Genomic DNA, 23,763 nt, shown 5'->3' with positions numbered 1-23,763 from the left:
CCTGGAGGGTGTGGCTGAGGAGCTGAGGAATCTGTGCTTCCACAAGCCCTCCAGGTAATTTTTTCTTTTTTTATTTTTTAGACAGGCTCTGTAGCCCAGGCTGGAGTGCGGGGGCGCGATCATAGCTCACTGCAGCCTCGACCTCCTGGACTCAAGCGATCTTCCCACCTCAGCCCATGGCGTCCCACCCCTGCCCCTCCCCCCACACTCCAGCCCGCCAACATTTAAATGTTTTGTAGAGATGAGACCTGGGGCGGAAGGGGATTGCGGGGACAGAGAGGATGTGGGTAGGGGGCCTCACTGCGTTGCCCAGGCTAGTCTTGAATTCCTGCCTGAGTTCCCAGACTCGAGTGATCCTCCCTCCGCAGCCTTCGGAGTGGGTGGGACTACAGGCCTGCACCGCCACGCCCAGCCCTCTGGATGATTCTTCAACTCCTGAAGTCTGGAAGCGTTAGCTAAATCAGGATATAAACAAAGGGCTTTGGAGACAGGCAGTCAACGGCAGATAATGATTGGAATTCCGGCTCCTCCCTTCCAGGATGGAACCTGAATGCAGCCCTCTAAGATGCAGCCAGAAAAGCATTCCGCCTACCCGGTTGGGTGTGGCCCCTGTTGCTTTTAATGGGCAATTTAGAGGAAAGCTGACCTAATGGCCTGAGCTGATCCTAATGCCTTAGGTAGGGACAGGATTTCGAGTGGAAAGACCATTTCATTACCATGTTTTCTTTTCTTCATTGCATTTTTTGCAATATAATCATTTTAGGCCGGGCGCGTTGGCTCACGCCTGTAATCCCAGCACTTTGGGAGGCTGAGGCAGACGGAACATCTGAGGTCAGGAGTTCAAGACCAGCCTGGCTAACTTGGCGAAACCCCGTCTCTACTAAAAATACAAAAATTCGCCGGGCATGGTGGTGCATGTCTGTAATTCTAGCTACCCCGGAGTCTGAGGCACGAGAATCGCTTGAACCCAGGAGGTGAAGGTTGCAGTGAGCCAGGATCAAGCCACTGCACTCCAGCCTGGGCGACAGAGAGAGACTGTCACAAAAACGAAAACAAAGGTCATCTTATTTGTTTTCCTGGGTTTTTTTGCCCAGCTTTTTGAGAATGTTTTAGTATGGGAAAGTTCAAACATGTACAAAAGTAGACAACAATAATTTACTTACAGCCAGTCTGGTTTCATCTCAATTGCCGTCCATTCCTTCTCCATGGGTTATTTTGAAGCAAATCCAGATCGCCTATGATTTCATTCATAAATTCAGGGAAAAGGCCGGTGCCATGGTTCACACCTGTAATCTCAGCACGTCAGGAGGCTGAGGTGGCAGGAACACTTGAACCTGAGAGTATGAGACCAGCCTGGGCAACATAGTGAGATCTCATTGTTACCAAAAAAAAAAGAAAATAAAAATAAAATAACTGGGCATGTGGATGTGGTGGGACATGACTGTGGTCCTAGCTACTCAGGGGGCTGAGGTCAGAGGATCTCATCAGCCCAGGAGCCGGAGGCTGCAGTGAGGCTGTCTCAATAAATAAATAAATAAATCCGGGGGGGGGGGGAAACTTTGTTCCTATTATAACTACGATATCCTTTTTACATCTAAACATAATTTTAAAAATCACTATTTAATATTATCAAAGTATTCAAATATATGTTATGTTCAAATATCCAGCAGTATTCAAAACTCCAATTATCTGGCCGGGCACTATGGCTCACACCTGTAATCCCAGCACTTTGGGAGGCCAAGGCGGGTGGATCACCTGAGGTCAGGAGTTTGAGACCAGCCAGCCAACATGGAGAAACCCCATCTGTACTGAAAATTCAAAAATTAGCAACGCATGGTGGCACGCGCCTGTAGTTCCAGCTACTGGTGGGGGCTGAGGCAGGAGAATTGCTTGAACCCAGGTGGTGGATCTCCAAAAAAAAACTCCATTTATCTTATATGTTTTTCTCTTCCCTCATTTTCTTTTTTGAGCAATCTGTTTGAATCAGCGTCCAATCAAGCTCTGTGATAAATTGAAATATGTCTTAAATTTTTCTTTATAAGTTATCTACATCTGTTTTTATTTATTTATTCATTATATGGAGACAGGGTTTCATTATGTTACACAGGCTGGGCTTGAACTCCTGGGCTCAAGCAATCCTCCTGCCTCAGCCTCCTGAGTAGCTGGGATTACAGGCACATGCCATCACATGCAGCTTCCACTTCTTACTTCTTACAATTTGTTGTTGTTGTTGTTACTGTTGAAATAATTGTGTGAATTTCCTATAGTTTCCTATTTGAATTTTGCCAGTTTTACTTGTTTTACCCTTTAGTCTGTTCTAGTTTCTGTTGCCCAGGCTGGAGTACAGTGGTGCGACCACAGCTCACTACAGCCTTTACCTGCTGGGCTCAAGAGATCCTCCCACCTCAGCCTCCTGAGTAGCCATGGCTACAGGCATGTGCCACCACGCCTGTCTAAATTTACTTTTTTGTAGAGACGGGGTCGCACTATGTTGCCCAAGCTTGTCTCTCCTGGGCTCAAGCAGTCTCCCCCGTAGGTCTCCCAAAGTGTAAGGATTACAGGTGTGAGCCACCACACCCAGCCTGCTATTTTAAGTTTTTAAGAAAAATGTTATTTCTGTCCCTCTTCACTCATCTGACGCCTCATTCTTTAAGCTTAAATGCACTTCTTATTTTTCATTTTATTTTTTGTTTTATTTTTTGAGACGGAGTCTCTCTGTGTTGCCCAGGCTGGAGTGCAGTGGCCCGATCTCGGCTCACTGCAAGCTCCGCCTTCAGGGTTCACGCCTTTCTCCTGCCTCAGCCTCCCGAGTAGCTGGGACTACAGGCGCCCGCCACTACGCCCGGCTTTTTTGTGTTTTTAGTAGAGACGAGGTTTCACCGTGTTAGCCAGGATGGTCTCGATCTCCTGACCTCGTGATCCGCCCGCCTCGGCCTCCCAAAGTGCTGGGATTACAGGTGTGAGCCACCGCGCCCAGCCAAGCTTAAATGCATTTCTTAAGAGTAACCCTAAAAGCGATTCCTCTTGTCATTCTCTCACTCTAGTCCTTTTAAGAAAAATCATTGGAATCTGTAATTCTGTACATATTTGGAATCTGTAATTCTGTACATATTTGGAATCTTAGGGTAATTTCATCTCCTCAATTAGCAGGTTCTATGACAGCAATGGCCAGGTAGGTTTCAATCACCTTTGGTCTCCCAGAGCCTTGCACTCTATCTGGCTCATAAGAGAAGCTCAATCAATGCTAAAGGTTTTGTTGTTGTTGTTTTCTCGAGACTGAGTCTAGCTCTGTCGCCCAGGCTGGAGTACAGTGGCATGATCTCGGCTCACTGCAAACTCCACATCCGGGTTCAAGTGATTCTTGTGCCTCAGCCTCCCGAATAGCTGGGGTTACAGGCGCCTGCCACCATACTCAGCTAATATTTGTATTTTTGGTAGAGACGGGGTTCCACCGTGTTGGCCAGGCTGGCCTCAAGCTCCTAACCTGGTCATACGCCCGCCTCGGCCTCCCAAAGTGCTGGGATTACAAGCCTGAGCCACCGCGCCCGGCCTATTTATTTTTTTATTTTTTGAGACGGAGTCTCAGTGTGTTGCCCAGGCTGGAGTGCATTGGTGTGATCTTGGCTCACCACAACCTCCGCCTCCCACGTTCAAGCGATTCTCCCGCCTCACCTTCCTGAGTAGCTGGGATTACAGGCGCCTGTCACCACGCCCAACTAATTTTTGTATTTTAAGTAGAGATGGGGTTTCATCATGCTGGCTAGGCTGGTCTCGAACTCCTGACCTCAGGTGATCCGCCTGCCTCGGCCTCCCAAAGTGCTGGGATTACAGGTGTGAGCCACCACACCCAGCCAATGCTAGGGTTATTAATATTACCTGAACATCCACATTTCCACCCCTTTCACCCAACTCCATTGTATAGCAGATGTCTGTTTCTGTGCTGCTGCTAAAGGATTTGGTGTAAATACTTTTCACAGACAGATGTGACTATTTCTACTAGACTGTGGCAATCTGAAGTTCTCAGACACATCCTTATTCCCATGGGGCTCAGTTCATAGAAGGCTCCTAATTAGGTCCCCAAAATAACTCTAAAACAGATAGCACCAATTTTAGTTTAGGAATTAGTGTACGTGTACTTCAAAGCTAAAAAGTAGCCACTAACAGGACGCCAAACTATTAAAAACAACCTTCAAAAAAATCTTTTCTGAATACTTTTTTTCTGTTATTTATTCCAATAATAGACAATAGTTCTGAAATAAAAATGCATTACTTTTTTCAAATATATATTTTATTTTCTATATTGTAAGGTAAATATAAATGCATTGTATTTCTTATTTAGATAAGTGCTTTCAAAATCGTTTTTATTTTTTAAATTTAATCTTATCTTTTTTCAAAATCGCTTTTATTTATTTGTTTATTTTGATACAGGATCTCACTCTGTTGCTCAGGCTGGGGTACAATGGTATGATCAGGGCTCACTGCAGCCTCTCACTCCTGGGCTCAAGTGATTCTGTTGCCTCAGCCTCCCCAAGAGCTGGGACAACAGGCTTATGCCAACACACCCAGCTAACACTTTTATTCTTTTATATCAGAGAAATATGTTCTACAAAAATAGATGTTTGTGGAACACCAATATATAATAGATAAAAGTGCAGCAATTCTGGTTTGAGTTTTTTTTTTTGGACGCGGAGTTTCATTCTTCTTTTTTTTTTGTTTGTTTTTGTTTTTGTTTTTTGAGATGGAGTCTCGCTCTGTCGCCCAGGCTGGAGTGCAGTGGCGCGATCTCGGCTCACTGCAAGCTCCGCCTCCTGGGTTTACGCCATTCTCCTGCCTCAGCCTCCTGAGTAGCTGGGACTACAGGCGCCCGCCACCGCGCCCGGCTAATTTTTTGTATTTTTAGTAGAGACGTGGTTTCACCGTGGTCTCGATCTCCTGACCTTGTGATCCGCCCGCCTCGGCCTCCCAAAGTGCTGGGATTACAGGCGTGAGCCACCGCGCCCGGCCTCATTCTTCTTGCCTAGGCTGGAATGCAATGGTGTGATCTCAGTTCACCGCAACCTCCATCTCCCAGGTTCAAGCGATTCTCCTGCCTCAGCCTTCTTAGTAGCTAGGATTACAGGCATGCGCCACTACGACTGGCTAATTTTGCATTTTTAGTAGAGACAGGATTTCTCCATGTTGGTCAGGCTGGTCTTGAACTCTTGACCTCAGATGATCCACCTGCCTCGGCCTCCCAAAGTGCTGGGATTATAGGCATGAGCGACCGCGCCTGGCCGCATCTCATATATTTCAGTGAAAATACAGTATGGCACAGTCAGTTTGGAAAACAGTTTGGCAGTGTCTTGTCAAGCTAAACGTACACTTAATATATGGTCCAGCAATCTCCTTCCTTGAGTATTTAGCCCAAATGAGTGAAACTTCAATATTCAAACAAAAAATTACATAAAGAGGTTTATAGAAGACTTATTTGTAATCATGAAAACCTAAAAATAACTAAATATCCCTCAAGTGGTGAATGGTTCACAAACTGTGGTACTCCCACAAAATGGAATAGCACTATTCATTAATGAAAAGGAGCAAACTAATGATACATGCAAAAACATGTATCAGTCTCAAATACATTACGTTAAATTAAAGAACTCAGATGCATAACTCAGACTCATTACATTTTTACAACATCCCAGAAAAGCCAAATAATTAAAGTGAAAAATAGATCAGTGGGGCCGGACGCGGTGGCTAAAGCCTGTAATCCCAGCACTTCAGGCCGAGGTGAATGGATCACGAGGTCAGGAGTTCAAGACCAGCCTGGCCAAGAAGGTGGCACCCCATTTCTACTAAAAATACAAAAACTAGCTGGGCGTGGTGGCTCAGGCCTGTAATCCCAACACTTTGGGAGGCTGAGGCCGGCGGATGACAAGGTCAGGAGTTCGAGACCAGCCTGGCCAACATAGTGAAACCCCGTCTCTACTAAAAATACAAGAATTAGCTGGGGCTAGTGGTGCACACCTGTAGTCCCAGCAACTCGGGAGGCTGGAGTCAGGAGAATCACTTGATCCCAGGAGGCGGAGGTTGTGGTGAGCCAAGATCATGCCATTGCACTCCAGCTTGGGCAACAGAGCAAGACTCCGTCTCAAGAAAAAAAAAAAAAAAAAGCCGGGCCCGGTGGTGCATGCCTGTAATCCCAGCTACTCAGGAGGCTGAGACAGGAGAATGGCTTGAACCTGGGAGGCTGAGGTTGTGATGAGCCAAGACCTCGCCACTGCACTCCAGCCAGGCCAGGGCAACAGAGTGAGACTCCGTTTCAAAACGAAAAAGGCCAGGTTCGGTGGCTCATGCCTGTGATCCCAGCACTTTAGGAGGCCATAAGCGGACGGATTATGAGGTCAGGAGATCGAGAACATCCTGGCTAACACAGTGAAACCCCATCTCTACTAAAAATACAAAAAATTAGCTGCGTGTGGTGGCAGGTGCCTGTAATCGCAGCTACTTGGGAGGCTGAGGAAGGAGAATCATTACAGGCATGAGCCTGGCCTGAACCAGGAGTTTGAAGGAAGAGCAGAATGTAGAAAGTTCTTAACGTTTGCATTCTACTTAGAGCTGCTTGAGTTCTGGAATGGTGAGGAATTCTTGTCCAGTCTGTGTACCTCTTTAGAACCCTCCTTGGTGTTATAAACCCCCTGATGTATTGTGGTCCTCCTCCTTGTCGTCTACCAAGGAGATAAACAAGACTTCTCTCAATCTCTAGCTCTGACGTGTACAGAAATATTAGGGGTACAGTTATGTGACACAAACTATTTCCTCTTTAATTTCCAAACTAACCATTTTTTCTCCTTTGAGATAAAATTTAGAGTGAAATGCACAGATCTTGAGTGTACACTGTAATGAGCTTTAAAAAATGAGTAGCCAGGCTGGGTGTGGTGGCTCACGCCTGTAATCCTAGCACTTTGGGAGGCTGAGGTGGGTGGATCACCTGAGGTTGACAGTTCGAGACCAGCCTGACCAACATGGAGAAACTGTCTCTACTAAAACTACAAAAAATTAGCAGGGGGTGGTGGCACATACCTGTAATCCCAGCTACTCAGGAGGCTGAGGCAGGAGAATCACTTGAACCCAGAAGGCAGAGGTTGTGGTGAGCCAAGATCACACCATTGCACTCCAGCCTGGGCAACAGGAGTGAAACTCTATCTCAAAAATAAAATAAAATAAAATAAAATAGAATAAAATGAAAAATAAATGATTAGCCAATTCCTCCAATCAATATAGAAAATATTTCTATAACTAGAAAAATTCCTTTGGGGCTCTTCCAGTCAATTCCCATTACTTCCACCCTTTAGAAAACCTGTTTTGCTTTCTATCACCAAGATTAGCAATTCTTATACTCTTCTGCAGGACTCGTGATAACACATTGCTGAACCACACCCTGTGTCATTCAGTAGGTCTGAGATGAAGTAACATGCATTTCAAAGTTCCACACTAATATGGATGCTCCTGGTTTGGGAACTAAATGAGAATCACTCACATTTTATGGAAAACTTAACCTTTTTTTTTTTTTTGAGGTGGAGCTTTGCTATTTTTGCCCAGGCTAGAGTGCAATGGTGGGATCTTGGCTAACTGCAACCTCCACCTCCTGGGTTCAAGCAAGTCTCCTGCCTCAACCTCCCAAGTAGCTGGGATTACAGGTGTGTGCCACCATACCCGGCTAGTTTGTATTTTTGGTAGAGACAGAGTTTCACCATGTTGGCTAGGCTGGTCTCAAACTCTGGATCTCAGGTGATCCGACCCCCTGGGCCTCCCAAATTACTGGGATTACAGGTGTGTGCCACCGCACCTGGCCCTTTTTGTGTGTGTGTGGGACGGAGTCTCACTCTATTGTCCAGGCTGGAGTGCAGAGGCACAATCTTGGCTCACTGCAACCTTCACCTCCTAGGTTCAAGCGATTCTCCTGCCTCAGCCTCCTAAGTAGCTGGGATTATAGGCATGTGCTACCACGCCCAGCTAATGTTTTTTGTTTTTTGCTTTTGAGGTGGAGTTTTGCTTTTGTTGCCCAGGATGGAGTGCAATGGCGTGATCTTGGCTCACCACAACCTCTGCCTCCCGAGTAGCTGGAATTACAGGCATGTGCCACCACACCCAGCTAATTTTTGTGTTTTTAGTAGAGACAGGGTTTCTCCATGTTGGTCAGGCTGTCCTCAAACTCCCAACCTCAGGTGGTCTGCCCCCCTCGGCCTCCCAAAATACCGAGATTACAGGCGTTAGCCACTGTGCCTGGCCTAATTTTTTATTTTTTTATTTTTTTTTTTTTTTGAGACGGAGTCTCGCTCTGCCGCCCAGGCTGGAGTGCAGTGGCCGGATCTCAGCTCACTGCAAGCTCCGCCTCCCGGGTTCACGCCATTCTCCTGCCTCAGCCTCCCGAGTAGCTGGGACTACAGGCGCCCGCCACCTCGCCCGGCTAGTTTTTTGTATTTTTAAAGTAGAAACGGGGTTTCACGGTGTCAGCCAGGATGGTCTCGATCTCCTGACCTCGTGATCCGCCCGTCTCGGCCTCCCAAAGTGCTGGGATTACAGGCTTGAGCCACCGCGCCCGGCCTAATTTTTGTATTTTTAATAGAGACAGGGTTTCACCATGTTGCTCAGGCTGGTCTCAAACTCTTCCTGACCTCAGGTGATCCACCCGCCTGGCCTTTCAAAGTGCTGGGATTACAGGCGTGAGCCACCACACCCGGCCAATTTTAACCTTATTTGAATACAGAGATTGTCCTTTTGTTACTTTTCTTTCCAGACTTTTTTTTTTTTCTTGAGGCAGGGTCTCTGCTCTGGTGCCCAGGCTGGAAGGGCAGTGGTGCAATCACGGCTCACTACAGCCTCGACCTCCAGCTCAAGCAATCCTGCCATTTTGGCCACCCCAGTAGCTGGGACTACTAGCCAAAGGCCGCCACAGCTGGCTAATTTTTGTATTTTGGTGAAAGGGTTTCAACGTGTTGCCCAGGCTGGTCTCGAACTCCTGGGCTCAAGTCATCTGCCAGCCTCAGTCTCCCAAGTGTTGGGATTACAGGTATGAGCCACTGCCCCTGGCCTCTGTGGCCCTTCACAAATGGCTATGTCTAAGTGTCATTCAAAGCAAGGTAGACTCAATTAGCCTGAGACGACAGGTGTAATCCGGACTAATTGTTCCCTCATGATTAGATTTACATTATCTTTTTGGCAATGATATTGTGTACTTCCCATCGTTTATCAGAAAAGACATTTTAGTTTGTAACTTTCTTGGTGGTGCTAAGTTGGAATCCTTGGTTTAGGTGGCTGTAGCTAAACTCCAATTTTTGTGTCCATAAACTCCATCATGCCAAAATACAGAAATTTTATTTCCATCAGCAATGTGGTCAGAGGCCCTGACCAACATTTACCCTTGGAAGCTGCCATGTCCCTTTGGTGCCGAGAGAAATTTGGAACGCTGGCTCCAGGTTTCCCACACCAGTTACAACGTGGGCACAGACCTATTTGTACAAATGTTACCTTAACATCCAGATGGGATATTGGGAATACAAACCTCTTCTCTCAGCTCCCCCACAAAACAGCAAGATGTCATGCCTCTGGCCAGGGAACTCATCTGAGACACAGGGAGTTTATAGCTCCAACTGTCTTCCTCTTAGTATTCTGGGAGTATAGCCGGCAGACAGGGAGTGGGGGACTGAATGTGGTGATAGGAACTTTGGGGGAGGCCTGTGAAAATTAGGGTGATGTGGTGAGTTATGTAACTTTAAAATTTTATCTTGCCAGGGCAAGAAGGATGAGTAAATAAACTGTCTTACTGGTAGACTCCAATTATTAATTTATTTTGTATAGAGAGAAATTTAAGTTTATTGAAATATGTTAGAACCAGGGAGGTATCTACCAGCAGAATAATAAAGCAAAGGAAATTTCCAAATTAATAGAAAGGAAGGAAACGGAATAGAAACTTGACCCATCCAAAGAAAGCAGGATAGAAGTTTAAAAAGGAAACAAAATTAAAACGAACAATACACATAGTATAAGAAAAAAATGTCTTATTATTTATTACACTGAACAATTCTGACCACCAACAACCAATGGGGGTCCAGGAGAGAAGAACATCTTGCTTCTCAACAAACTTTCCTCCTTTGCTTTAACATTTTTGAGGATTCTTTCCCAAACCTATTACATCTGAATTATGATGGTTACAAATTTTCCAACTCTGCCACTCCTTCCAGTGCATTATTTTTAGTATCTTCATTAAAGGTGCAAAATAAAATAAAATAAAAATAATAGAAATTCCGTACTTGTAATAACAAAACAATGTTGGAAACTGTCATTAAACCAGGACAAGTGAAAAACAGATCTGTTCCCAGACTCACAGGACTATAAATTTAGGAAGTACACAAAAAAATTAAAAATTAATTACACTCAATAGGATACATTAAATATGTACAGTTTTTGTATGTCAATCATACCTAAGTAGTTTTAAAAACAAATGATCCGACCCATACCGCCAACTAATAAAGAACAAACAAATGAGTCATACAAAAGAAAAATCACACATTTTGGTTTACTCCTACTTTTTTTTTTTTTTTTGAGACGGAGTCTCGCTCTGTCGCCCAGGCTGGAGTGCAGTGGCCGGATCTCAGCTCACCGCAAGCTCCGCCTCCCGGGTTCACGCCATTCTACTGCCTCAGCCTCCCGAGTAGCTGGGACTACAGGCGCCCGCCACCTCACCCGGCTAGTTTTTTGTATTTTTTTAGTAGAGACGGGGTTTCACCGTGTTAGCCAGGATGGTCTCGATCTCCCAACCTCGTGATCCGCCCGTCTCGGCCTCCCAAAGTGCTGGGATTACAGGCTTGAGCCACCGTGCCCGGCCTACTCCTACTTTTAAGAACACTAACAATAAAATTTGCATGCAACGAATACGGTTCCCTAAATACAACAGATGAATTATTTTATATACACATCTTATTTTTATTTATGGAGAATCGGTTAATAAACACATTTTAAGTTCAACATATTATGTATTAATGAGTGGAAAGCAACCTTAAACATTTTTAACACCAGAAATATACAAAACAATTATAAGTGAAATAATACAAAGTCCTTGTGTTTTGATCCTGGAGTCAAACCACAGAAATCTCAGGTTAAGAGAACTTTGAAAAATATTGTTTCGAATATTAAAAATCATGTGTTTGAGGGAGGGAGAGAATTAACAGCCTTTATTTGCCTTAAAATACTTTATGTTTTATGAAATTGCAATTGGAATGAAGCAGCTCCTAAAGTAGTCAGTGTTCAGAGGAAAAGAAAATTGAGCACAAGAGCCAGTTGAGTTTTACTCAACTCCTTCACAATGCTCAGCTGAAGAACTTCTCACTTAAAAGACCTGTTGAAGATCAGGCACAGTGGCTCATGCCCATAATCCCAGTATTTTGGAAGGCCGAGGCGGGTGATCACTTGAGTCCAGGAGTTCGAGACTAACCTGGCCAACATAGGGAAACCCCATCTCTACTAAAAAAAAAAAAAAAAAAAAAAAAGGGTGTGGTGGCTGGTGCCTGTAATCCCAGCTACTCAGGAGGCTGAGGCAGGAGAATCAATTGAACTCAGGAGGCAGAGATTGCACTGAACTGAGATTGAACAAGTGCACTCCAGCCTGGGCAACAGAGTGAGACACTGTCTCAAAAGACAAAACAAAACAGAGCTGCTGCTGAAGTCATGTCTATTTTAGAAAAGTAGTACGAATGAGTTTTTCTATATATTAGCTACAATTTATGGTAATTTGCGAAATGTTTTTCCGTTTTTAAATCTGAGAGTCTCTATCTCCACTCACAAAGCAACAGGCACTGCTAGGGCTCTTAGGCTAACATCTGCCACCCCACCAGTCTGCATGGTCCATAAACAGGTGTGCAGAGGACCAGAGTTCACCTGTCAGCAGCCCCTCGGAATCCGACTCTCCAGACTTTCTGCCATTAATTACCATAGATGTGGCCTTTTTCCTGATATTCTATTCCCATTGGAGGCTTTTTATTAAGACCTTGTTCCTATAAAGCAAATAAAACGTTTGTTTTCAAAAAGATAAGAATCAAGAAATATCAAAAATAGCCAAGAAACCCGTTGCTGGAATGCTGTTGAAATTGCCCTTACAACTTTAGGATCATAGGTAACAAGCCTATGACGCTGTCATTCGAGAATGAAGATCATTAGCCAAGTTAGCATGCCTCTGAAATATGTTCCCCGACTTGTGCGAACCATGGACAAGAGACCTTGGAGGGGCTCTTTGCATCACTTTCCCAAAAACCCAAGTATGTCATTAAAGGACTACCCAAAGTGACCTCCTCACTTCTATTCAACTTGCTTGGCATAGAGAGATTATCAAAATACAGCAAAAAGCAGGATATCCCAAAGGAAAAGCCAATCACACATTCACACACTTCCTCCTGTGGGAGATGGTCTTGCTATGTTTCCCTGGCTGAGAAATTACCGATCTAGTCAATTCTTCCCTTAACTTAAGGAATCTCTTCTTTGATATTCACGTTATTCCAGGTGTTTGTATGTGCACCATCCCTGTTTAGACTGTAGGCTACTTAAAGGAAGAGCTTTTTTACTAGTCATTATTTCTGTGTAGGGCATACACTTTGAATATAGTAATTATACAATGTTTGTTGCTCCCAGAATTCTGTGTCTCCAGGTAGAAGCGTTAAACCCTGACACAGAAATGCTTTCTGTTTCCTAGGGATAAACTTAACTGAGTAATGATTTTCTTGAAACTCTTTACTGACAATTTGAGCTTGAAATACATGGCTATATAAGATTAATGTGTATCTTGACTTTCTGCAATTGAAAATCCAGCACCCACTTTTAGTTTGGAGAAAAGCATCAGGTAATTACCTGTGAACACATTTGGGGCACAACATATTGTCTTCAAGATGCGGGGGTGGAAAATTGGAGGCAGGAAGCAAGAAGAGTGCACTCACTCTCCCTTCTTGCTTTTCTGGAACCCAGGCTTGACCAGCATGAAACTGCAGGTGAACCCAACCATCTGTGTCTGCAGGGAGACTTTTCCCATGGACCACACACCACCTGACACCTGGCGAAGGAAGAGAGACAGGCACCCACACACCAGGATGACATACCGATGTAAGGCTGCATTATGGCCCATCACCCTTGATCGACCAACTCCAAGACGTGAACCCTGAAATCCTAACTTAACCTCTTCTCTATTCTGTTCTCCTTTAGAAAAGCATACAAGACAGTTCCTGTTAAAACTTAAAAATCTAGGCGGGGCACGGTGGCTCATGCCTGTAATCCCAGCACTTTGGGAGGCCAAGGCGGGCGGATCATGAGGTCAGGATATTGAGACCATCCTGGCTAACACTGTGAAACCCCGTCTCTACTAAAAATACATATTAGCCGGGCGTGGTGGCGGGCGCCTGTAGTCCCAGCTACTTGGGAGAATGAGGCAGGAGAATGGCGTGAACCTGGGAGGCGGAGCTCGCAGTGAGCCATGATCACACCACTGTACTACAGCCTGGGCGACAGAGCAAGACTCCGTCTCAAATAAACAAACAAACAAACAAACAAACAAATAAATAAATCTAGTTGGAAGTAGTATAGTTGTAGGTGGGCAGATGGTAGAAAGACTAACCCAGAGTGTCTGGAAAGGGCTTCATGAAACAAGCTCAGGGGCCCCAGCTCTGAACACACATTGGATTGTGCTAAACAGTTTATTGTCTTCTTTTGTTGTATTTTCTGTGATTCTTACAACATATAAGCTAGGTATCGCTCATTTTACAATGAAAACACTGGGAAATATTTTAAATAACTTATTAATGCCATTCTGGGGCTCAGCTGCAGGCAATTAATTTTAGATCTTACTTTTAAATTGCTTAAAGGGGAAAGAAAGAAAACCAAACTGCTATCCTCTTCTGATGCCATCAATCATTTAAAGCAGTGGTTCTCAAACTGTGGTCCCCAGACCAGCATCCTTACTGCTGCCCGGAAAACTGAGAAATGCAAACTCTCGCTGGGTGCAGTGGCTCACACCTGTAATCCCAGCATTCTGGGAGGCCGAGGCAGGCGGATCATCTGAGGTCAGGAGTTTGAGACCAGCCTGACCAACATGGAGAAAACCCGTCTCTACTAAAAATACAAAATTAGCCGGGCATGGTTGCGCCTGCCTGTAATCCCAGCTACTCAGGAAGGCTGAAGCAGGCGAATTGCTGGAACCCGGGAGGTTGAGGTTGTGGTGAGCCAAGATCGCACCACTGCACTCTAGCCTGGGCAACAAGAACGAAACTCTGTCTCAAAAAGAAAAAGAAAGAAATGCAAATGCTCAGGTCCTGTCCTAGACCTGAATTAGAAACTCTGTGGGCAGGGTCCAGGAATCGCCGGCCCTCAAAGGCATTTTGATATACCCTAAAAATATATCAGGCATTAATCTCTACTAAGCTTATTTCCCCACTGGACCAGAATAAGCTCTTCGTGTTGGGCTTACCACAGGCCTCTTGTGGAGATTCCACTGCCTCTGGCGTCCTCGCCCTGGCCGAAATTCTCGCCCAGGAGGCCAGCAAAGCCTCTGGGGCAGAAGTTGTCACCACAACTGTATTAACTCCCTCAAGGAGAGCAGTGGAATCTTCCAGGGCAGGCGGCCCCTCCGCAGGGGGAAGGGCCACTTCAGGAGGATGTGTCTCAGAACTTTGCAGGGATGTTTCCCCTTTTTCCACCTTTAATTTTTTTTTCAATGATTTCCGGATTTTGGCCTCTTTTGCTGTGCTAGGAAAATCCTACAGAAAGGGTTAGATAATAAAGATAAAAATAAAGATTAAAATTCTAACAAAAATAAATGGCCTCAGAGTTAAGAAGTTCTTGATCAAATGCAAAGTTTCACTTAGACAGGAGGTCTAGGTTCAAGAGATCCACTGTACAACTTGGTAACTATACATAGTTAATTACAATGTACTGTCTTCTTGAAAATTGCACAGTTGGCTGCACATGGCTCAGGTCTGTAATCCCAGCACTTTGGGAGGCCAAGGTTGGTGAAAACACTTGAGGTCAGGAGTTCAAGAACAGCCTGGCCAACGTGGTGAAACCGCATCTCTACTAAAAATACAAAAATTATCCAGGCGTGGTGGTTCATGCCTGCAATCCCAGCTACTCAGGGGGCTGAGACTGGGGTATCACTTGAACCAGGGAGGCGGAAGTTGCAGTGAGCCTGTACTCCAGCCTAGGTGACAGAGGGAGACTCTGTCTTTAAAAAAAAAAAAAGAAAGAAAATTGCTGGCCGGGCACAGTGGCTCACGCCTGTAATCCCAGCACTTTGGGAGACCGAAGTGAGCGGATCACGAGGTCAGGAGTTCTAGACCAGCCTGGCCAACATGGTGAAACCCTGTCTCTACTAAAAATACAAACATCAGCCAGGCGTGGTGGCAGGTGCTGTAATCCCAGCTACTCTGGAGGCTGAGGCAGGAGAATCGCTTGAACCCAGGAGGTGGAGGTTGCAGTGAGCTGAGATTGCGCACTGCACTCCAGCCTGAGCAACAAGAGCGAAACTTTGTCTTAAAAAAAAAAAAAAAAAAAAAGAGGCCGGGCGCGGTGGCTCACGCCTGTAATCCCAGCACTTTGGGAGGCCAAGGCGGGCGGATCACAAGGTCAGGAGATCGAGACCACGGTGAAACCCCGTCTCTACTAAAAATACAAAAAATTAGCCGGGCGCGGTTGTGGGCGCCTGTAGTCCCAGCTACTCGGGAGGCTGAGGCAGGAGAATGGCGTGAACCCGGGAGGCGGAGCTGCGCCTGTAGTCCCAGCTACTCGGGAGGCTGAGGCAGGAGAATGGCGTGAACCCGGGAGGCGGAGCTTGCAGTGAGCTGAGATCGCGCCACTGCACTCCAGCCTGGGCGACAGAGCGAGACTCCGTGTCAAAAAAAAGAAAAAAAAAAAAAAAAAAAAAGAAAGAAAGAAAACCTGGGCATGGTGGGGCTCACGCCTGTAATCCCAGCACTTTGGGAGGCTGAGGTGGGCAGATCACCTGAGGTCGGGAGTTTGAGACCAGCCTGACCAACATGGAGAAATGCCGTCTCTATTAAAAATCCAAATTAGCCAGGTGTGGTGGCGCATACCTGTAATCTCAGCTACTCGGGAGGCTAAGGCGGGAGAATCATCTGAATCCGGGAGGCAGCGGATGCATGGAGCGAAATTCTGTCTCAATAATTATAATAATAATAATAATAATATAGTATGTAAAGTGATGTATGTATTAATTAGCTTGAGTTAGCCATTCCACAATGTATACGTATTTCAAAGCCATGTGCTGTACATGATAAAAATATACAATTTTTGTCAATTAAAAAAATTTAAGTGCTGCCTCTTTTTATTTTTGAGACAGCGTTTCACTCTTGTGCCCAGGCTGGAGTGCAATGGTGCATCTCAGCTCACGGCAACCTCTGCCTCCTGGTTTCAAGGAATTCTACTGCCTCAGCCTCCTGAATAGCTGGGATTACACACATGCACCACCACACCTGGCTAATTTTTGTATTTTTAGTAGAGACAGGATTTCACCATGTTGGCCAGGCTGGGCTGCCTCATTTTTATTATTCTTTGCAGACTTGGTGAGAAGTAGGGATGGAAGGCCAGGCACGGTGGCTCACACCTGTAATCCCAGCACCTTGGGAGGCCGAGGTGGGCAGACCACAAGGTCAGGAGTTCAAGACCAGCCTGACCAAAATAGTGAAACCCCACCTCTACTAAAAATACAAAAAATTAGCTGGGCGTGGTGGCGGGTGCTTGTAATCTCAGCTACTTAGGAGGCTGAGGCAGGAGAATTGCTTGAATTCGGGAGGTGGAGGTTGCAGTGAGCTGAGATGGTGCCACAGCACTCCAGTCTGGGTGACAGTGTGAGACTCCATCTCAAAAAAAAAAACGAAAGCAGGCATGGAAAATACTGTTCTTTCTTAGAACTAGGGGTGGAGGGACAAGCGGAGGCTAAGACAGTTCCTTTACTCACTTTTGAGGCTACAATAGGTAATTAGGATAAGCACTGAAACGTACATCCTTTAAAAAGTTACCTTTTGATTTGGGTAGGCAAAGGCACACAGGCGCTTATATGCATCCAATTTCTAAGACAACAGAAAACTGAGTTAGTAAGGCAAGTAAGGTTCCTACCCTTCCTCCCAGCAGTACCATCCCCAGCCTAGGCCCTCACCTGGCCTTTGGAGCTCAGCTTCAATTGTTGGCACCAGGCCCGCAGAATGTCCCGGTGAATCAGATTAACAGGTGGCAGTTTAGAGGGTAATGGAGGGATTGGTATCTTCCTCTGAGGTCTGGGGTTGTCACTGCACTCTGCCTTCTTCTTAGGACAGAGCACTGAAGGAGAATGGAATCAAATTAGTAGTAATTAACTTTGTGTACCTTTTCAGAATTTCAAAAGTAAAATCACTGTTTTTTTTTTTTTTTTTTTTTTTGAGACAGAGTCTCGCTCTGTCGCCCAGGCTGGAGTGCAGTGGCCGGATCTCAGCTCACTGCAAGCTCCGCCTCCCGGGTCTACGCCATTCTCCTGCCTCAGCCTCCCGAGTAGCTGGGACTACAGTTGCCCGCCACCTCGCCCGGCTAGTTTTTTGTATTTTTTAGTAGAGACGGGGTTTCACCGTGTTAGCCAGGATGGTCTCGATCTCCTGACCTCGTGATCCGCCCGTCTCGGCCTCCCAAAGTGCTGGGATTACAGGCTTGAGCCACCGCGCCCGGCCTTTTTTTTTGAGAGTCTTGCTTTGCCGCCCGGCTGGAGCGCAGTGGTGCAATCTTGGCTCCCTGTAACCTCCGCCTCCTGGGTTCAAGCGATTCTCCTGCCTCAGCCTCCTGAGTAGCTGGGATTACAGATGCCCACCACCACGCCCGGCTAATTTTTTTTCTATTTTTAGTGGAGGTGAAGTTTCACCATGTTGGCCAAGCTGGTCTCGAACTCCTGAACTTGTGATCTGCCCACCTAGGCCTCCCAAAGTGCTAGGATTACAGGCCTAAGCCACCGCGCCCGGCCTAAAATCAGTTTTAGTTATTAATAGTTCAATCCCTCTCAAACCTAGGACTTACCACTTCTAAATCCCAGTTTTATTCCTCAATCTCCCCACTACTCAGGTACACGTGCTCCTTTGTGAACCCTTTAGTCCACAGAACCCAGGTGGTGGCACCGGAGATGCCACTTCCATCCCAGGGGAATTATCACTGTCTTAGACTTGAGATCATACCTTTGTGAACCCCTTAATCCACAGAACCCAGGTGGTGGCACCGGAGATGGCACTTCCACCCGAGGGGAATTACCGCTGTCTTAGACTTGAGATCATACTCAGTGGTGTCCTCTACACACAGAGCAAACTCAACACCTGACAATACTACACAGGCAACCACTAATATTCCTAATTCTGCCAGCCCACCCTAGTCAGGGCAGCACTCTGGTTTCATAGCAGGTATGCTTCCTTAGCTGAGCTGTGTTTCTGTTCATCCTGCTTCTGCACCTCACATACCTTGTCTTCATTCAGTAAAGATATTTGGCTAGGCACAGTGGCTCACACTGTAATCCCAGCACTTTGGGAGGCCGAGGTGGGGGGATAACCTGAGGTCAGGAGTTTGAGACCAGCATGGCCAACATGGTGAAATGCTGTCTCTACTAAAAAAAAAAAAAAAAATTCGCTGGGCATGATGGCACATGCCTGTAATCTCAGTTACTTGGGAGGCTGAGGCTGGATAACTGTTTGAATCCGGGAGGCAGAGGTTTTAGTGGGCCAGGATCATGCCAAAAAAATGTCTAAGGCTGGGTCTGGTGGCTTACACCTGTAATCCCAGCACTTCAGGAGGCCAAGGCAGATGGGTCACTTGAGGCCAAGAGTTCACAACCAGCCTGGCCAATATGGTAAAATCCCGTCTCTACTAAAAATACAAAAATCAGCCAGGCATGGTGGCACACGCCTGCAATCCTAGCTAACTTGGGAGGCTAAGACAGGACAATCGCTTGAACCAGGGAGGCAGAGGTTGCAGGGAACTGAGATGGTGCCACCACACTCTAGCCTGGATGACAGACCAACACCCTGTCTTGGTGTCTCAAAAAAAAAGACACAGCCTGTAATGACACTTACAGTTAGTAGGGTTTACTGTGTACATATTACTACTTTTTTTTTTTTTTTTTTTTTTGAGACAGAGTCTTGCTCTGTCGCCCAGGCTGGAGCGCAGTGGCCGGATCTCGGCCCACTGCAAGCTCCGCCTCCCGGGTTTACGCCATTCTCCTGCCTCAGCCTCCCGAGTAGCTGGGACTACAGGCGCCCGCCACCTCGCCCGGCTAGTTTTTTTTTTTTGTATTTTTTAGTAGAGACGGGGTTTCACTGTGTTAGCCAGGATGGTCTCGATCTCCTGACCTCGTGATCCGCCCGTCTCGGCCTCCCAAAGTGCTGGGATTACAGGCTTGAGCCACCGCGCCCGGCCATTACTTCTTAGGCATAGTGTAAGTACTTCACTTAATTATTCTATGTAAATTTTAACACTCCATTCCCACACCCGAATAAAGGTAGATATTGTTCAAACTTATTTTTAGAATAGGTAGTCCGGTTTCAAGAATGGGTCTTCAAATTTACAGCTGTCTGTTCCCAAATCATTGCACATTGAAATTCTTAACTCCAAGTAGCAAGTGAAGGAAAAAATGATCAACAGAACCAAATATGCTGTGGAAGTCTGAAGATAGGAAGGGATCGGTTAGGGCAATGGTGACCAAAAGATGCTTCAGGAAGGTGCAGTTTAAGCTAGACTCCCATGAACTGTAGGATTTGCAAAATATATGACGGAAATTTCTTCCCTGGCTTTTCTTCTTCAGAAAAATTCCTCTGGCTTCTAAGACCTGAGAAAGTGGGATTTGAGGATTTGAAGACCTCTTACCTTTATTGCCTTTGACAGACTTTTTTTCTTTGGTTCCCTTTGCTGATGTTCCTGGCAAAGCAATCATGTTTGGTTGATTAGAAGTTTGCTGATCCTCTTCCCTCGACTTCTCTGTGGAGGTCTACTGGGAACAGAGGAGCTGGTCAGTCATTCCTCCAGTGTCCAAACCACACATACACTACCTGCCTCAAGATAACTCACTTCTAAGGCACCAAGGCAGTCACTGGACTCCACTGGCAGTGTGGATTCTCCTATGGGTATCATCTTAATACACACTGTCATGCAGGCCAGGCGTGGTGGCTCACGCCTGTAATCCAAGTGCTTTAGGAGGACAAGGCAAGAGGATCGCTTGAGTCCAGTAGTTGGATACCAGCCTGAGCAACAACAAGTGAAACCTTGCCTCTACAAAAAGGAAACAAGATTAGCTGAGCATGGTGGTACATGCCTGTAGCCCGAGCTACTCAAGAGACTGAGGTAGGAGAATCACTTGAGCCAGGGAGGTAGGTAGAGGCTGCATCGCTGCACTCCAACCTGGGTGACAGAATGAGACTGTCTCAAAAAAAAAAAAAAAAAAAAAGAAAGGCTCTTAACTCACCTACTGTATTCCATCATCTCTCACCTGAAGAATTTTTTTCCCCCAATCCTTCATTCTTGACCCCTTCCAAATAAATTATTTTCTAACACTGTTGGCAGAGTGACACATCCTTTCAGTGGTTTATTGCTCTCAGCATAAAAATAATTGTCTTTAACATTACCTACCAGACTCTTACCTTCTATTTCACACTGCTCTCCCTACCCAAGCTCCAGCCGCGTAATTCCTTTCCTTTCCAAAGTTGTTACACATTCCTCAGCCCCAACCTCCACCCTACTTCTATTTACACTTTAAAATCTTATACCTTAAACATCTTCCTCTTTTAAGTGTTATTTAACCTGGGAACCCCTTCTAGTCCTTTCAGACAAATCTACTACATACTGTCTCATTTCTACTACTTGTTAATTGCAATTAAATTTGTTTGTGTGATTTGATTAATGATTGACACTCCTCTTGACTATAAGCTCCATGAGGATAGCATTTCTTTCCTTTTCATCATAGGCACTCATAATTGGTTAATTGAATCAAAGGAAGCAAAGTGGGAGTGGAGAAAAGTTGTTTAATCCAGAGACAGTAACATATATTGATCCCCTGTCTCATACCAGGCATTCGCTTTGATATGTTCCTTATTTTCATTCTTTTTTAAAAAATATTTATTTATTAGCTGGGCGCGGTGGCTCAAGCTTGTAATCCCAGCACTTTGGGAGGCCGAGACGGGCGGATCACGAGGTCAGGAGATCGAGACCATCCTGGCTAACACGGTGAAACCCCGTCTCTACTAAAAAAAATACAAAAAAACTAGCCGGGCGAGGTGGCGGACGCCTGTAGTCCCAGCTACTCGAGAGGCTGAGGCAGGAGAATGGCCTGAACCCGGGAGGCGGAGCTTTCAGTGAGCTGAGATCCAGCCACTGCACTCCAGCCTGGGCGACAGAGCGAGACTCCGTCTCAAAAAAAATAAATCATTTATTAAAGAAAAGGGCTTGCTCTTTCACCCAGGCTGGAATGCAGTGGCAGGACGGTAACTCACTCCAATCTCTACCTCCTCAAGTGATCCTTTGCCTCAGTCTCCTGAGTAGCTGGGACTACAGGTACCACCACGCCTGGCTAATGTTTCGTAGAGATGAGGTGTTGGGATTAAAGGCGTGAGCCACAGCGCCCAAGGGCTCCCTATATTCTTTTTATTTGAGAGGAGTCTCGCTCTGTCGTCCAGGCTGGAGCGCAGTGGCACAATCTCAGCTCACTGCAACCTCCACCTCCCGGGTTCAAGCAGTTCTCTGCCTCAGCCTCCCGACTAGCTGGAATTACTGGCGCTCGCCATGACGCCCAGCTGGTTTTCGTGGTTTCACCATGCTGGCCAGGCTGGTCTCAAACTCCTGGCCTCAAGTGATCCGCCCACCTCGGCCTCCCAAAGTGCTGGGATTACAGGCATGTGCCGCTGTGCCTGGTCTTGGCCTTCCTTATTTTCATTCATTTAATTCTCATAGCAATCTGGCAACAATTTACTTCTCGAGAGACACAGAAGCTGAGAATCAGAGGTAACATAAAGACACACAGATTAAGAGTACGTTAGATATAAATTAAAATTTAAATATCAAGGCTGGGCTCCGTGGCTCACGCCTGTAATCCCAGCACTTTGGGGAGGCCGAGGTGGGCTAATGGAGGTCAGGAGTTCGAGACCAGCCTGGTCAACATATCGAAACTCAATCACTACCAAAAATACCAAAACTACCTGGGCGTGGTGGTGCGCGCCTGCAGTCCCAGGCTGAGTCAGGAGAATCGCTTGAACCGGGAGGCAGAGGCTGCAGTGAGCCGAGATCGGCTACTGCACTCCAGCCTGGGCGACAGAGTGAAACTCGATTCATTAAAAAAAATAATAATCTCAATTACTTCTTCCTACCACCCTTTTCTCCTGTTACCATTTCCCTCTAGCCCCGATATTCGGTTAATTCTTTCTGACAGGACAAAGCACCTCTTCAAAACAGAAAAACCGGCGGGCAGCAGCGGCGCGCGCCTGTGGTCCCAGCAGCACTTTGGAAGGCCGAGGTGGGAGGATCGCTTGAGCCTGGGAGGTCGAGGTTGCAGTGAGCAGTGATGGTGCCACTGCACTCCAGCCCGGGAGACAAAGTGAGAGACCCTGTTCCAAAACTAACCTGAAAGCCTGATTTTTAAACTTTTTCTTTTGAGATGGAGTTTCGTTCTTGTTGCCCAAGCTGGGGGTGCAATGGCGCCTTCTCGGCTCACCACAACCTCCGCCTCCCGGGTTCAAGCGATTCTCCTGCTTCAGCCTCCCGAGTAGCTGGGATTACAGGTGTGCGCCACCACACCCAGCTAATTTTGTATTTTTAGTAGAGACGGGGTTTCTCCATGGTGGTCAGGTGGTCTCGAACTCCCGACCTCAGGTGATCCGTCTGCCTCGGCCGCCCAAAGTGCTGGGATTACAGGCGTGAGCCACCGCGCCCGGCCTCTTTCTTTCCCCCTATCTTTTGACACCCTCAACCTCCTCAACTAACCCTAGAAAACCTCATTTCTTGTCTCCTCACTCCAATATACCAGGCTGCAATCATGTTCTTGGGCTTTACTCTTAAAAAAAAAAAAAAAAAGTCAAGAGGAGAAAATTCGAAGGCGCATTCTTTTCTCCTCAATAGAAAAATCAAGAGTGCCCAGGGAAGACAGAAACACGAAGACGAAGACAGAAAACAAATCCACTAAAACTGTACTGACCTCCTTGCCTTTTGCCTTCTCCATACTTGTAGAAGCGGAGCCTCGCAAATGCTTCCAAAATGGCCCCAGCCCTAAGATTGCTGTTTGCAAAGTCTCCTCCCACTTCCTGCCGCCCGAAGACCCTTTTTCTCCCCTCCTCACCTCTTATTTTCTTCTCCCCGTCTGTTCCCTCCCCCACAATTTGTAAATGCTAAAATTGCATTCTTTCTTATTCATGGGGTGACCTTTGTCTGGGTTGAATTACTAATACCATTCCTGGCCCTTTTCTGTGCACTTTAAATGTAATTATCCAAAGTATGGTTCCGGAGACTTTGGGAGATTCAGGACTCCTTCAGAACGATTCTACAGAAAGAGAAAAAAAAAATGTGGCCAGAGACTTGAGCAGGATGTGTGAAGGGATTTAATAATGGGACTTGTGTAAACAGTAGACTTCAGGGACCAGACTGGCGGCTTGAAGAAAGCTATTTTCTCGTACCAAATACATTCCATTTCCTAAGTTACTCACTCAACTAAAATTCCAGGTTTCTCTGTACTAATACCCAGCATCATTT

At 46.1% G+C, this 23,763-nt stretch overlaps 1 protein-coding gene across 2 annotated transcripts; it reads right to left on the bottom strand.

Annotated features, from left to right (window-relative positions):
• Positions 1-11,747: 11,747 nt before the first annotated feature.
• Positions 11,748-23,271, bottom strand: LOC105477597 (developmental pluripotency associated 4). 2 transcript variants are annotated; one of them, XM_024791432.2, is made up of 7 exons: positions 23,213-23,271; positions 19,900-20,020; positions 17,189-17,349; positions 17,052-17,102; positions 14,486-14,774; positions 12,880-13,078; positions 11,748-12,032 (listed from the first exon to the last, which is right to left on the bottom strand). In XM_024791432.2, exons 1-7 carry the CDS (start codon positions 23,234-23,236, stop codon positions 11,996-11,998), a joined length of 882 nt encoding a protein of 293 aa, XP_024647200.1. In that variant the 5' UTR covers positions 23,237-23,271; the 3' UTR covers positions 11,748-11,995. The 2 variants fall into 2 exon arrangements, with proteins under 2 accessions (XP_024647200.1, XP_024647201.1); XM_024791433.2 differs by lacking the exon at positions 23,213-23,271 and adding an exon at positions 22,642-22,705.
• Positions 23,272-23,763: the final 492 nt, after the last annotated feature.

The sequence above is a fragment of the Macaca nemestrina genome, chromosome 2 (assembly GCF_043159975.1).
Source record: "Macaca nemestrina isolate mMacNem1 chromosome 2, mMacNem.hap1, whole genome shotgun sequence".
Taxonomy (NCBI): Eukaryota; Metazoa; Chordata; class Mammalia; order Primates; family Cercopithecidae; genus Macaca; species Macaca nemestrina.
The sequence above is the reverse complement of the archived record's forward strand: the minus strand, read 5'-3'. Positions and strand labels throughout refer to the sequence as shown.

Excerpts from the sequence above, each read along its gene's own strand:
- LOC105477597 (XM_024791432.2), bottom strand. The coding sequence starts at position 23,236 with ATGGAGAAGGCAAAAGGCAAGGAG. Across the intron at positions 17,350-19,899 it reads GTCTGTCAAAGGCAATAAAG|TGCTCTGTCCTAAGAAGAAG; the intron begins GTAAGAGGTCTT and ends ATTCTCCTTCAG. Across the intron at positions 13,079-14,485 it reads ATCTCCACAAGAGGCCTGTG|GTGTCAGGTGGTGTGTGGTC; the intron begins GTAAGCCCAACA and ends TTCCTTCGCCAG.